Raw genomic sequence first — 14,442 nt, forward strand, 5'->3', positions numbered from 1 at the left:
GATCTGAGACAAAGTGAAGCTATACAGGTCAATGTGCTGACGTCAGATCAGATTCTGATCAATATCTAAGCGATTGATAGACGACGTTAGATCCTCGTCCCCTCTGATCAAACCGATCAAATCAAAGTGCAGGTTGAGCTTCACCGCGTTAGACGAGACAAAAGATCAATAACGTCGGCGCTTGGATCATATTAATAATCTTTTCAAAGTCCTGCTGTTGGGTTTCTGTCGAGGTATTGATCTGAGAGTCAGAGCGGTGTTGCAGTGCATGATGGGAGTCTGCCAGGCCGCTCAGCTGCCAACATTCAAACTTCATTCAGAACACGATGCAGCTTTAATGAGCGCCGGCCTGCTTAACATGCACATATGATGACTTCCTGTGAAAGATGCCTCTGCAGGCAGTTTGTCAGAGTGAAGGTGACCGCGGGCCGAGTGTGGGCGGCTGATAAACAACACAACAAACAACACAACAATGCAGGCAATAAGGGGGGCAATGAGGCTGCAATAATGACTCTTTTCTATTTTCAGATTAGTTCAGTCTTTAAATGAACGGCCATCAGCAGCTTTGTCTTCCTGTCGTCTTCCTGCAGAAATGACTTCAGGCTGACTAATCAAGATTCAGACTGTAACAGTGAATGAAAAGCAGCCGGATTACAGCCCAATCTGCGGAAGAAGAAACTGCGAGCTAAAGCTTGTTCCATCCGCTGCATGTACATGTAAACACACGGTATACACTGTGTGTACATTATACTATAACCACCTTCTCAGCAGAGAGACGGCCGTCCAAGTACATCATGCAGCAACTTATTATGAAATGTATTTAGGTTTTTAGTCAGGCCGCGACCTCCAGTGGCAGAAGAAGTGAAAAGAGCGGCAAAGTCCATATAAGGAGGTGTTGGGATGGATGGATGAGTCCAGTAAACTCAGGACTTTCACTCAGGAGGTTTGAGTTCCGTGTGAAGGAAATTGGTGACATGTTTGGAGTTTAATAATGTTTTATTATATTTAAAATTTTATCCCAAACCCTCTTTTCCGAAACCTGACCAAGAGGCCTTTAAACATCGCAGAAGAAGAAGAGGACAGAGCGGGACGACATCGTTAAGAGAGCTGCAGTCAAAGCTCAAACGGTAGAAAACCACTTGGAGAGCATGACGGCATCAGACCTTTCCGTTAGTTTCATGTGTTAATGTGAGGAAGGTCACGGCCTCCTCATCGCTGCATGCTTTCTTCACTTCCAGTTGTTGCTTCATGGACGGCAGCGTTTCTTCATCCAGTCTGTTTCTGTTCGTCCACAAACTCCTTTCACACCTCAGACCGGAAACCTGCACAAATAAATCAAATGCATATCAGTAAAAGTGAAACGTTTGATGGAAACAGTAGTAAAATATGGAAGAATGACGGTTTAGGCGTCCTTTTGGTCCTCTGCCTCCCCCACAGCAGGAATGTAATTTTCTTTCCACCACCTGACAATTAAATGAGTCTTCATGGGTCCACTTGGTTCCTAGTATCTGAGACTGACCCTGGTTCCAGTTACATCCAGTCTAATCTGATGCCTGAATGGCTCCATGTGGACTCTTCATCAGCCCTGATCACGTCGTGCTTTGGGTCTAATTATCCTCTGATCTAGTTCAGACCAGGTGTGATTGCCTCCTGGTCTCTCTCTCAGATTTGGACTCAAGTGGAGTTTGGGGTGGGGTTTTAATGAAGGGGGCGTGGGGCTGCTGACCTGGACTTGGGATGTTATTGAATGGCGACTGAACCTGGCGAACGTACCCTTCGTAGAGCGGTTCCCGAGGTAGTCAAAAAGGTCCAGAGAGACCAGAGGTGAATAAGATCCCAACTGGGGTTGGGAGTAGTGCATGCAGGTTTCCATGAGTCCAACATTTTGGACTAGATCTGAAGCAGACCTGAGGAAAACCTACTGAAACATGAACCAATGACTTTTGACTGAGGTCACAGGCCGGGTCAGTTATTAGGACTCAGGTGGACCTGAAGACCTGTAAATGTTGGAGCCCATGAGCCATCTGGTCCATCAGAGCGAAATCAGCCAGGGAGGCTTCTGATACTGGTTTTCATGGAGTCTGCAGGTCCAGCCCAGAGAGTCTGGTGAGTCTTGTTCTGGACTGTGATGGTGAAGAAGGTGGACGGGTCTGGACGGTCAGACAGGAAGTGAATGATGCCGTGGTTACATGAAAGTCAATCGTGGTCGAGACTGGATGCACATTTTGTCGGGGGCTGCACCCTGAAGCAAATTGAAGTCATCCAGGGACTTCATCCAACATCCAAAGACGAGAAGGACGAGAGAGAAGCTGAGGGAGGAAAACTGTTTTCTGTTGTGTGATGTCTGAACCCGTCACATATGGACGCCTGGTCAGACCCTTGGCGTCGCTTAACGCCCTGGGTACCTTTTAGCAGCAGTTTGTCGACGTTTATGGCTCCGTGGTCAATGTAGTTAGCAACAATTAACATGCAACGTCTGGTTAGACTTTCAAAATAAAACTAGTGGTTAATGTTGTGAGTTATCTATCTATCTATCTCAGTAGCGCCCCCTGCTGGACGTGTATCTGGGAGGCGGGTGACAGACTTCGTGAAAGGACATTTATCTGAAATTCTTAATGTGTACAGCTCACTTCTCTGGTGACTGAAGGGAGAAAACTCTTTTTCAAATGATGATGAATGAACTACAAACACCAGGTTCACGAGGCCCTGGACTACAAACACCAGGTGCACGAGGCCCTGGACTACAAACACCAGGTGCACGAGGCCCTGGTGAACCCGGCCACGTGAAAACACCATCAGCAGTGTTGGAGGTGGCAGCGGCTCTGCAGGCTGTTTGGACAGATGTTCTGAGGAGAGACAAGACAAACGGTGCACATCTGGACTGCTGGTGGTAGGAAAACACCTCGGGGTGGCCCTACCTGTGGCCCTGAACGGGCCCCCAGAGGCCACAAGCAGAACCTCATGCCTGGGTTAGTTTATCTGCTGCTTAAATCCAGAACAAACAGAAGACAATAATTTCCTTATCAAAACATAAAAATTATTTTAATACTGAAGTTAACTTGTTTTATTCGGAAGCTGAAGGGTTAAACTCCACATTCACAGTGTAAACGGACACCGCTCACACACACACACCTGACCCCGCCCCCCCGGACCTGCCCCTCTGCAGCAGCGAGCGCACTGTCCGGGAAGTTCCCTCAGTTTGTTCCAGAGTCGAGCAGGACGGGACCAGGTCCAGAACCTGCTCTACCCGCGTCACCTCCGGACAGAGACTTGGAGACAGCAGGAACTTTTCAAAACCGGCTCGGATCCGGACGCGCTGCGGCTGTACCGTGTCTCCGGGTCGGTTCTCCGGGTCGGTTCTTCTGGACCCACAAGGATCTGAGGAAACCTGGAGTCACTGCGTTAATCTTTGCGTGCACACGTTTTCTCTGGACACGCGGAATCTCTAATGGCACGCGCACTGACCGAGTGACGGGCGGGTCATGAGTCGGAGTGTGTAGAGTCCAGCTCCCATCATGGACCCCCCTCTGCTGCTGATGGTGATGATGATGATGGTGATGATGAAGGTCAGTTTATCAGTGAAGCTCTGCAGAGTCCAACACGCAGCTGATCAATCAATAAGTTCATTTATGGGTGATTCATGTTGTTCAAGCCTTTAATCAGAAGTTCTGCTGGAGATGTTCAGAGGACACATCAAGTCTGTGAGCATGAAGTGATTCCGTGACAGAGAATATGTTTAGAAAACAGCTGCTTACAAATGATTTACAGCACCAGCTTCCCACTGTGCTATTTGTGAATCCTGTAGTTGTTTATTGCCATTTGTAATTTTTGTTTTACACATCGAGTGAAATTATTGTTATTGCCAAACTCCGAAGTGTTTCTTTATAATGATGTTCATTAACGTGCTTCGTCCCTGTCAAATCATTACACATCACATTTAGATGCATCAATAAGAGAAAATCTAGACTAATCAATAATGAAAAGAATCACTGAGCATCAATAAAATATGACAAGAACATTAATATAAAGATAATAAATAAGTATTCATGTATTTTTATTTTAATCTGAGTGGCCCCTCTGCTGTGTGGCCCTTTGGCAGCTTGGCCCCTCAGCTCTCTGTGTCTGAACATGTAATCAGATTGTCAGATAGTTACTGATTTATTGATCCTGTACTCAAGTCACTGTCTGAATCACAAGGACTCTGATTGGTTGGAAACGGTAAAAGTACAGATACTCTCGCTAAAAATAGAAATCTTCAATTTAAACTTCTTCTACTATAAAAGTACCTGCTTTAAAAAAAAGTACTCATTGCAGAAAGAAAACTATCCTGTGACTGTTGTACTGTTTTTATTCTTACTCTTCATCATTAATGTAAACCAGGATGTTTCTTCGTTTTTATTAGCGTGAACATCTTTAATGTCGTTTTCTGAGCTGTTTCTTCTCTCTCAGAGTTTAACTTCATCCCGTCTGGCACCTCTGGTTTACAGATGTTTAGAGACAGAACAGGAAGTACTTCAAATCTTTATCGTCAGTAAACAGAGAACAGCACTGTTTCAGTTTGAGGAGGGGCGGGAGGTTCTCATGTGGGTGACAGATATCTGAGAGGAGGAGGAGGAGGAGCAGCAGATGAAAGAAAGGGTTCCACATCTGTCCTGAATCTGCTGCCACGTCTCAAAACCCCCAAACTCATCACTCTGTTCCGCTCTCTGTGAACTCTGATTTCTTCTTCTGGTGTTTTCAGAGGAAGGTCTTCTCTTTCACTTCTTTTGTGTCTTAAGACTACATTTCCCATGAGCGTCGGCTGCCGTCAGAGTCAGAGGTGTGAATGAGAGTTATGGTGAATTAAAAACACTTTGTCGTCACAGGTAAGCGCAAAACCCGTCGAGTGTGATTTTAAAGTGCAGGTTGTTTCTCAGCGCGCCACAGGACAGGAAGCTCTGTGATTGGCTGTTGGTTAGTGAAATGTACCCTGGGAGTCGTAGTTGGCGTCTTCCGGCCTCTGTCTCTTTCTCAACACGGTCGCTAACCTTCAGTCACTGACATCTTTACTGTAGAGCTCACAGCGACACCTAGTGGATGTTAAAGGAACTGCAGCTGCTCCGCACTCAGCTCGGAGGCTGCTGATTGGTTCAACATCCTGTCATGTGCTTTGTGTTTTTTTAGACTTCCTGCAGCAGCAGAGTGATGGAGACACTTGGAGGAACGAGACACAGACGCTACGCCATCAACCCCGTGGGACACAAGTGGACTCACCACAACATCACATACAGGTGGAGACACCGCCCTAAAACATGACATCACACACAGGTGGAGGTCAGCCCTAAAACATGACATCACACACACAGGTGGAGGTCAGCCCTAAAACATGACATCACACACACAGGTGGAGGTCAGCCCTAACATGACATCACACACACAGGTGGAGGTCAGCCCTAACATGACATCACACACAGGTGGAGGTCAGCCCTAACATGACATCACACACAGGTGGAGGTCAGCCTAACATGACATCACACACACAGGTGGAGGTCAGCCCTAACATGACATCACACACAGGTGGAGGTCAGCCCTAACATGACATCACACACAGGTGGAGGTCAGCCCTAACATGACATCACACACACAGGTGGAGGTCAGCCCTAAAACATGACATCACACACAGGTGGAGGTCAGCCCTAAAACATGACATCACACACACAGGTGGAGGTCAGCCCTAAAACATGACATCACACACACAGGTGGAGGTCAGCCCTAAAACATGACATCACACACACAGGTGGAGGTCAGCCCTAACATGACATCACACACACAGGTGGAGGTCAGCCCTAAAACATGACATCACACACACAGGTGGAGGTCAGCCCTAAAACATGACATCACACACAGGTGAAGGTCAGAGATCCATTCACCAACCTCTCTGTCTCTTTGTCTTTTTGTGTCTCTTTGTGGCTCTTGTCTCCTTTTCTATTTGTCTTTCTATTTGTCTCTTTGTGTCTCTGTCTCTTTGTGTGTGTCTCTGTCTCTGTGTGTGTCTGTCTCTTTGTATCTCTGTCTTTGTGTGTGTCTCTGTCTCTTTGTGTCTCTGTCCCTCTGCATCTTTGTGTCTCTGTCTCTTTGTGTGTCTCTGTCTCTTTGTATCTTTGTGTCTCTGTCCCTCTGCATCTTTGTGTCTCTGTCTCTTTGTGTGTATCTCTCTTTGTGTGTCTCTCTCTCTGTATTTGTGTATCTGTCCCTTTGCATCTTTGTGTCTGTGTCTATTTGTATCTTTGTGTCTCTGTCCTTTTGCATCTTTGTGTCTCTGTCTCTTTGTATCTTTTTCTCTCTCTTTGTATCTTTGTGTCTCTGTCCCTTTGCATCTTTGTGTCTATGTCTCTTTGTATCTTTGTGTCTCTGTCCATTTGCATCTTTGTGTCTCTGTCACTTTGTATCTTTTTCTCTCTCTCTTTGTGTCTCTGTCTCTTTGTGTCTCTGTCTCTTTGTGTCTCTGTCTCTCTGTCTCTTCAGGATCACAAAGTATCCCAACACCCTTAATGTGGAGGACACCAGGAAGGCCATCAGCATTGCCTTCACCAAGTGGAGTGACGTGTCACCACTGAGCTTCACTGAGGTTACTGACGGCAACGCCACCGCTGACATTACCATTGGTAGGCAGAAGGCGAGGGGGAGGAGTTAAAATAAAATACAGATTGTGTAAGGTACGGCCAGAAGTTTAGTTTAAAACCTCAGAAATGAACCGATACGACCAACAGTCAGGACCTGTTGTGCCCCTCAGTGTGACCTGGACAGGTTCAGAGTCTCTTCTGGCTCATTGGACCTCCACGGTCGTGTTGAGGTTAGTGTGGTCTCATGGTTGTGAAAACTTCTATGTGTGCGTTAGGTTTCTACACCTTCAACCACACTGACTGCTGGTGGTCTCCACTCCACCCGTGTTTTGACGGCCTGAACGGCGAGCTGGCTCACGCCTTCCTGCCGCCACGAGGAGAAATCCACTTCGACAACCACGAGTTCTGGATCCTCGGCAAGTCCAGGTTCAGCTGGAAACAAGGTAACTGTACTGCAGTAATGTGAGTACCACCTGATCCGAACAGTTTCTCTCCTGTGTTTGTTGAAAAGAAGATTATCTGTCAGGTGGTTGTTCTTCTTCTAACACTCCAGGTGTTTTCTGTGACTCTGCAGGTGTGTGGTTGAACGACCTGGTCCAGGTGGCGGCTCACGAGATCGGCCACGCTCTCGGCCTGTGGCACTCCAGAGACCCTCAGGCTCTGATGCATCCCAACGCCACCTACACCGGCCAGAGGAACATCGCCCAGGACGACGTATGGGGCATCCAGAGGCTCTACGGTAAGGGGGGGGGGGGGGGGGGGGGGGGGCAAATCCAAAATGATAAGTAGTCTAGACTAGGTGAACCTTAAAAAGAAAATCCAAACAGTGATGAAGTAAAACTCCTCAAGTCCAAAATCAGGTTCAGAGTTACAGACAGGAATGTCAAGCAGCAACAAACACATGTGACTTTGGAGACAGAGCAAATACAAGCTACACTGAACAGAAGGAGACAGAGGAGCAAGGAGAGAGAGACACCGGATGTTCATAACTAATCTGATGAGATTGGATCAAATCTTGAAAATGGGTTGTTCAAAAGAAAAAAAGGATTCTGAAATCAGATCAGATCACCTGATCCTGTCCTGGGTTTGATCTGGATCAAACCTTCAGTTTGTGGTGTTTTTAGTAGGACTGGGATCCCTTTGATCCAAAAAATCCGGATGATCCTGATCCTGATCCCAACAGGAGGCTGGATTCAGGCTGGATTTCAGGAACAAAAAAAAACAACAACATTTTTATCATGTAGGAGCCTAAATACACATTTATTTATATTTTGTTCTTTACAGAGATGAAGTAGATAAAGTCGTCACCTATAAACCATTCAGTACAGGAAAGTAATAAGATATCCATCCATCCATCGTCAACCGCTTATCCTGCGTACAGGTACACCCTGGACAGGGGGGGGGGCTGGAGCCAATCCCAGCCCTTGCCTGGCATCAGGCGAAAGGCAGGGTACGCAGGGCCACACATAGACAAACAACCACTCACGCTCACACCTAAGGACAATTTAGGGTCACCAATCGACCTAGCATGTCTGGTGGGAGGAAGCCGGAGCACCCGGAGAGAACATGCAAACTCCACACAGAAAAGCAGAAAGGCCGGGGCAACCGGGGTTTGAACCGAATTAGAAGCCGAAGCCAAGGATACCAGCTTGTCAGGACCCGCCCTATTCTGCTTCTGATTGGCTAGTAGTCCTTTGCTAGGTACTGAGCACGTGCAGCTCCAAACAAAGATCATATAGAAGTGAGATCCTTTGCTCGTTAGCACAAGGGGTGAGAAGAGGAGCTGCAGCGATGTGCAGACAAACACATGGTGTGTCTTTTTAAATGAAATCATGTAAACCTGCTCGGGTACAACCCCAAAATAAAACTACGAACCTGGAAATGAGCAGAATCTGACCTCTTTAAGAACAACCCAACAGTACATAAAAAAATTAACCTGCTGGATCCTTAAAATGCTGCGTCCAAGTTATTAGTAACAATATTGTGATAAAACAATCTGTGATGGAGTAGTGTAACACTGACTCTTAATAAAGCCGTGCTTCTGCTTAGGTAAAGTTTTAAATGCAGGACTTGTACTTGTACCTTCTGTGGGGTACTGCTACGTTTACTGAAGTAAAGCTGACAGCGGTTTGTCTGCAGGTTGTCTGGATAAGAAGAGAGTCTGTGATCCGTGGGCTCGACTCGGCTTCTGTGAGCGGAGGAAGACCTTCATGAAGAAGAACTGTCCTCGGCGCTGTGACCTCTGCTACGGTGAGACGGGTTGCTGTTGGACGGTCGAGTCAGTTCCCCGCTGCAGCCTTGAGAAACCTGATGCTCTCTCTGAGGTTTGTCTAACCGTCTCTGGTGTGACTCTCATTTCCTGTCTTCCAGAGCCTCTGGAAGCGGTGACCACACCAACGCCGCCTCCGGCCAACGTCAAGGTCAAGATGGTTCCCCGGGGGAAGGTGGTGGGTTTTCGCTGTGGAACCAAAAACCCCCGCTCGCCGCCCAAAGTCAGGTCAGCTGATCAATACTGAGGCCTGATGAAACATGAAAACCAAACGGGATCGAATGAATGGATCAATGTGTGGCTGCAACTAATGACTGTGTTCATTAAAAAGTATCCTGAGTCCCAGATGATGTCTTCAGACGTCAGAGGGCAAAAGTTCAAAACCTTAAAAAGAGGTTCAGTTTACAACAATTTATTTCCAACGTCGACTATGAAAACGTGAAATTTCATTGTCCAGGATTAGTTCATCCTCGTTGATGATATGCAGCCGTCTGATGTCATGTTGTAGCTGTGAGTATGTCGGCGGGCAGAACACAAATCTGACCTCAAATAAAAGCAAACCTAGCTAGCTAGGCGGGCTAAGGTGCAGTCTTCCACAGACGAGGCTCCACAGAAGCATCGAGTTTTGCTTCAGTCAGCGAGCGGTAGTGCAGGATTTGAAGGTGTCAGTCCATCAACAAAAAAGATTCCAGCACAGAAGTCAAAAAAGCTTCAGGAGAGATGACGGGTAAACCTCTGGAGTCTGTGGCGACATGATTGGTTTGCCAGAGCTGAAGGGGGTGGGGCCGGAGTGTCAGCAGTGGCTCGGTGTGGCCGAGCCCGTCAGGAGTTCGCAGAGTTGACGTCATGTTGAAACCAGGAGAGGAAGTATTGTGCCCTTTAATGTGAACACAAGACAGTCGCCTAACAGTGATTTAAGAATGAATTAGTGAACAACAACCTGAAACCCAATCTCTTTTCCTTCCTCCAGCTGGTATAAAGACGGCGAGCAGATCCTGACCTCCATCCCTGGTTACATCATCATGAAGGACCGAGACCTCCGCATTCTCGCCAACGAGTTCAACGAGGGCGTCTACACCTGTCGCATCCATCGACGGGGAGACATCGTATCTGCCAACTCCTGGGCCATCCGACTGAAACCAGAACAGCCGTCCAACAGCTGAGGGCATCGCCGGGGACGGGGGGAAGTGCTGGTTTTCACATTTGTTGACAGAACTCAGCCCTCAGCACGACTGGATCTATGCAGGCATTTCTGAACATGTTTGGACCTTTTCACAGTATTTCTGATGGTTTGTTCTCCACATGTACACCAGGTGGTTTGTGACTCCAAGCTGGACACGATCCAACTTTCGCTGTGTGAAAAAAGGGTTCTGGGTCCAGATGGTAAACTTGTGGCAGCTCTGATAACAGCGTGACCTCTCGTCCTCCTAATCCTCCAGACATGACGTCACGCACCCCGAATCCTGCAGGATGTTGTTCACCACTGAAAATCGTGGCATGATGCCATGTGCTGCAGGACTGTATCCCCACAATCCCAGCAGGAGGTCCTGTACCTATAATCATCTCGGCAGGGCCTTCTGTCCGCATAATGCTCCTGACAGAACGTCGTGTCCCTGGACTCATCTCAACATGACATCACATACCTGGAAACACCGATAGGATGTCATGTCCTCATTACCTTCCTGCAGGACGCGATGGACCCGTAGAACGTCATGTATCGGCCAGGCGAAGCAGTAATACCAGCTTTCGCAAACTAAAATACTGTTAATGCAAAGTCCTTCCATACACGACTCTTACTGCGTTCCTTCTTGGAGCTGTCTCTGCGTGTGTCAGCGTGATTACCGACATGTTTTCAGAATTTCGGTATCGACCTGGTATCGGTTCTTGTGACACCCCAGTGCGACGTGATGCTGTCGTTGTAATGTTGTGTTTTTGTAAACACGAAGTTCCTGTAACCCTGTAGAGAGTCAGGTAGACCTGACATGACGTCCTCATAACCCTCCCGACGAGACTGCTGGTACTTAATGTTGTGTACCCATAATTCCAGTGAGATATCACTGCGGAAACCCGAGACCGTTCACTTTAACAGCTTTGGTGTAAACGTCGGGGTTTCGGCTGCATCACGGTACCATCTGTAATTCTGAGGCTGTGATTCATTTTAGTGGTTACAAGTTCTTTGTATTTTTTAACTGCACGTCTACATTTTACTTTGATCTTACTTTACTTTTCTGGTCATGGGTTTTACAGCACAGCTCTTCTGTTTCTGTGTTTATTTCACATGGAAACGTCAGCTGGGTTTGAAACGGACCAGTCAGCGTATTGTAGAAATGCTAACTAGCTAGCTAACTTGAATTACCGTAGATTAATGAGATAGATGTAACCCCTTCTGTGACCTTTGACCTCACTGCTGAGCTTTGACTCCAGTGGTTCCCAAACTTTTTCATGTCAAGGACCCCTGACCCTGAAACACATTAGACCCCCTTGTTACTTATCGATGGGATTATAGTGAAAATAAATGCTTCCCCTTTCCCCCAGGGGTCCTTGATGGGGGTCCCCGGACCCTACTTTGAGAACCATTACTCTAAACGTCCACTTCTCTTAAAAAAGGTGGGTGGACGGTGGGTGGACGTCCCATCGCAGATCTTCTCCTACTTACTGTAAAAACGTATAAAACTAAAACTCACTGAACATAATCAGGTGTTTTATGGTATATATTTTACTGCCTTTGGGTTGTTGTACAAATAAAACCTGACGGCTGTTTTAACCTCCACTGATGAAAACATGTCTGCTTCATATTAAGGTGTAAAATCTGAAGCTAGTGATCAATAACAGGAATTATGACACTGATTGATAAAATTTGAGTTGACATTTTGTGGCTCCTTAGATTTGTCTCGTGACCTTGTCCTGTGTGATGATTCCGATATATCACATGGAATCAAAGTCTGCACATCTACACTGAACAAAACTATAAACGCAACACTTTTGTTTTTGCCCCCATTCATCATGACCTGTACTCAAAGATCTAAGACTTTCTCTATGTACGCAAAAGGCCTATTTCTCTCAAATATTGTTCACAAATCTGTCAAAATCTGTGTTAGTGAGCACTTTGCCGAGATAATCCATCCACCTCACAGGTGTGACTTATCAAGATGCTGATCAGACAGCATGGGGATTACACAGGTGTGCATTAGGCTGGCCACAATAAAAGGCCTTAGGCTGGCCACAATAAAAAGGCCTTAGGCTGGCCACAATAAAAAGGCCTTAGGCTGGCCACAATAAAAGGCCACTCCAAAATGTGCAGTTCCATCATACAGCACAATGCCATTGATGTCACAAGTTTTCAGGGAGCGTGCAGTTGGCATGCTGACTGCAGGAATGTCTACCAGAGCTGTTGCCCGTGAATTGAATGTTCATTTCTCTACAATAAGCCGTCTCCAAAGACGTTTCAGAGGATTTGGCAGTACATCCAACCGGCCTCACAAGCACAGACCATGTGTAACCACACCAGACCAGGACCTCCACATCCAGCATCTTCACCTCCAAGATCATCTGAGACCAGCCACCCGGACAGCTGCTGCAACAGTCGGTTTGCATAACCAAAGAACTTCTGCACAAACTGTCAGGAACCGTCTCAGGGAAGCTCATCTGCATGCTCAACCTGACTGCAACTTCGCACAGTCATTGAAGAGGAGTGGACCAACCTGATCAACTCTATGCGAAGGAGATGTGTTTCACTGCGTGAGGTAAATGGTGGTCACACCAGATACTGACCCTCCCAAGACAGTGAAACTGCACATTTTAGAGTGGCCTTTTATTGTGGCCAGCCTAAAGTGCAATTTATACTTCTGCGTCAAATCAACGGCGTAGCCTCTGCGTAGCCTCCTACCCTACGCCGTCACCGATGTGCACCTCCTCAAAAACGTAACTACACGTCGACGCAGACCCTAAGCTCGTGATTGGTCGGCTGGGTAGCCTCGCAATGCCTCCGAGCCAACAGGAAGTTCCTGTGCTGTGAAGTAACTTTTACTAGTGGCCAAAACAGCGGCTGTAACACCGTGGATCAATATATTTGACCGTCACAACCCAAGCGAAATGAGTTGTTTCACTATCAGAATGTAATCCACTCGGTCGATAACATTTGAAAAGGCTACACAAGACGCACGCATACAATTTTACCCCCATTCACGTTAGCGGAGGGCTAAACCGGAAGTTAGCCTTCTCGGCCAGCAAAATTCAACACATTAGACGCACGTAGACCCTACGCAGGAGTATAAATCAAGCTTAAGGCCTTTTATTGTGGCCAGCCTAAGGCCTTTTATTGTGGCCAGCCTAAGGCACACCTGTGCAGTACCCATGCTGTCTGATCAGCATCTTGATATGCCACACTTGTGAGGTGGATGGTTTATCTCTGCAAAGGAGAAGTGCTCACTAACACAGATTTTGACAGATTTGTGAACAATATTAGAGAGAAATAGGCATTTTGTGTACATAGAGAAAGTCTTAGATCTTTGAGTTCAGCTCATGATGAGTGGGGGCAAAAACTAAATGGTTGCCTTTATAATTTTGTTCAGTGTGTATATGTATATATGGCTTACGCCGTTCATCTGTGTGCAGAGTTTATTGATTGATTTTCCACACTAGTGTTTTTTCTACCATGTGACCTCTGGTAACCTCTTCACATGGTCATTCATTTTATTGTCCCTGAAGGGAAATTTGGCTTGGGCACAGTGTTGCTTCATAAAACAGATCACATGAACAAGAAGCTGAGAAGCATTGAGACGGAGCAGTGATTCACAGGAAAACGTAAAAAGAAAAAGGACGTTGGATTAAAGTGCGTGTGCTTTATTGAGTTTGTGTAAAGTGCTAAGGTGATATAGGAGTATGCTTATTGCATGTTGCCCTATTGCATCAAGATCACAAGTAAAGACTTCATGTAGAAAACAATTCAACTTCAGCAACGTGATCTCAAACATTCTTATTTAATAACTCAACTTTTGAACAAACATAAAACAGAAACAATATTTGGAATAAATTAAAAATCATTAAAAACTAACAAGAAAAAAACCTGGTGAATTAACATCAGTAGCAGGATGATGGTGGATGAAATCCTCTCAGCAGGCGACCGTCTGGTTTTTGAGAGCTGGATCAGACGTGATGGACACAAAAGGCTCCAGACAAAGACCGTTCTGGTTTTAACCCACACTGACCCAGATCTGCTGTTTTCTGTCTGTCTGCATCCCTGATGTGGGTCAAACAAACCTGGTTCATCAAGTCCAGACCGAAGGACAAAGACAGGAGGAAACAGCAGGACAGGAGGACGCCGCTCAAACCTTCACGGATGTTTATTTTCAGCAGCAGGAAGAAGTTTTACCATGAGGGAGATCTGAAATCATCCCGAAGGAAACGCTCTGCTCACGACACTCGAAACACATCGAAAAATATGTTTCCACGCTAGAGGCTGGAGATCTCTAAATTAATAAATAATAATAAATGTTTTCTAAAACATCCAGATCAGAATGACTTGCTCGTACGTCAGGCGACGATCAGCTTCAGCTGTGATGCCGAATTAAA

The 14,442-nt window shown here is 46.4% G+C and overlaps 1 protein-coding gene across 1 annotated transcript; it reads left to right on the forward strand.

Moving 5' to 3' along the window:
* Positions 1-3,186: 3,186 nt before the first annotated feature.
* LOC119903366 (matrix metalloproteinase-23-like) lies at positions 3,187-11,651 on the forward strand. The gene is made up of 8 exons (XM_038719510.1): positions 3,187-3,566; positions 5,164-5,270; positions 6,505-6,644; positions 6,878-7,045; positions 7,177-7,341; positions 8,742-8,852; positions 8,973-9,099; positions 9,842-11,651. The coding sequence occupies exons 1-8, from the start codon at positions 3,516-3,518 to the stop codon at positions 10,032-10,034; spliced, it is 1,062 nt and encodes a 353-aa protein (XP_038575438.1). The 5' UTR covers positions 3,187-3,515; the 3' UTR covers positions 10,035-11,651.
* Positions 11,652-14,442: the final 2,791 nt, after the last annotated feature.

This window comes from Micropterus salmoides, unplaced genomic scaffold, assembly GCF_014851395.1.
Source record: "Micropterus salmoides isolate LMB-PRFRI ecotype aquatic unplaced genomic scaffold, ASM1485139v1 Ms_hic_scaffold_1482, whole genome shotgun sequence".
NCBI classification, from domain to species: domain Eukaryota; kingdom Metazoa; phylum Chordata; class Actinopteri; order Centrarchiformes; family Centrarchidae; genus Micropterus; species Micropterus salmoides.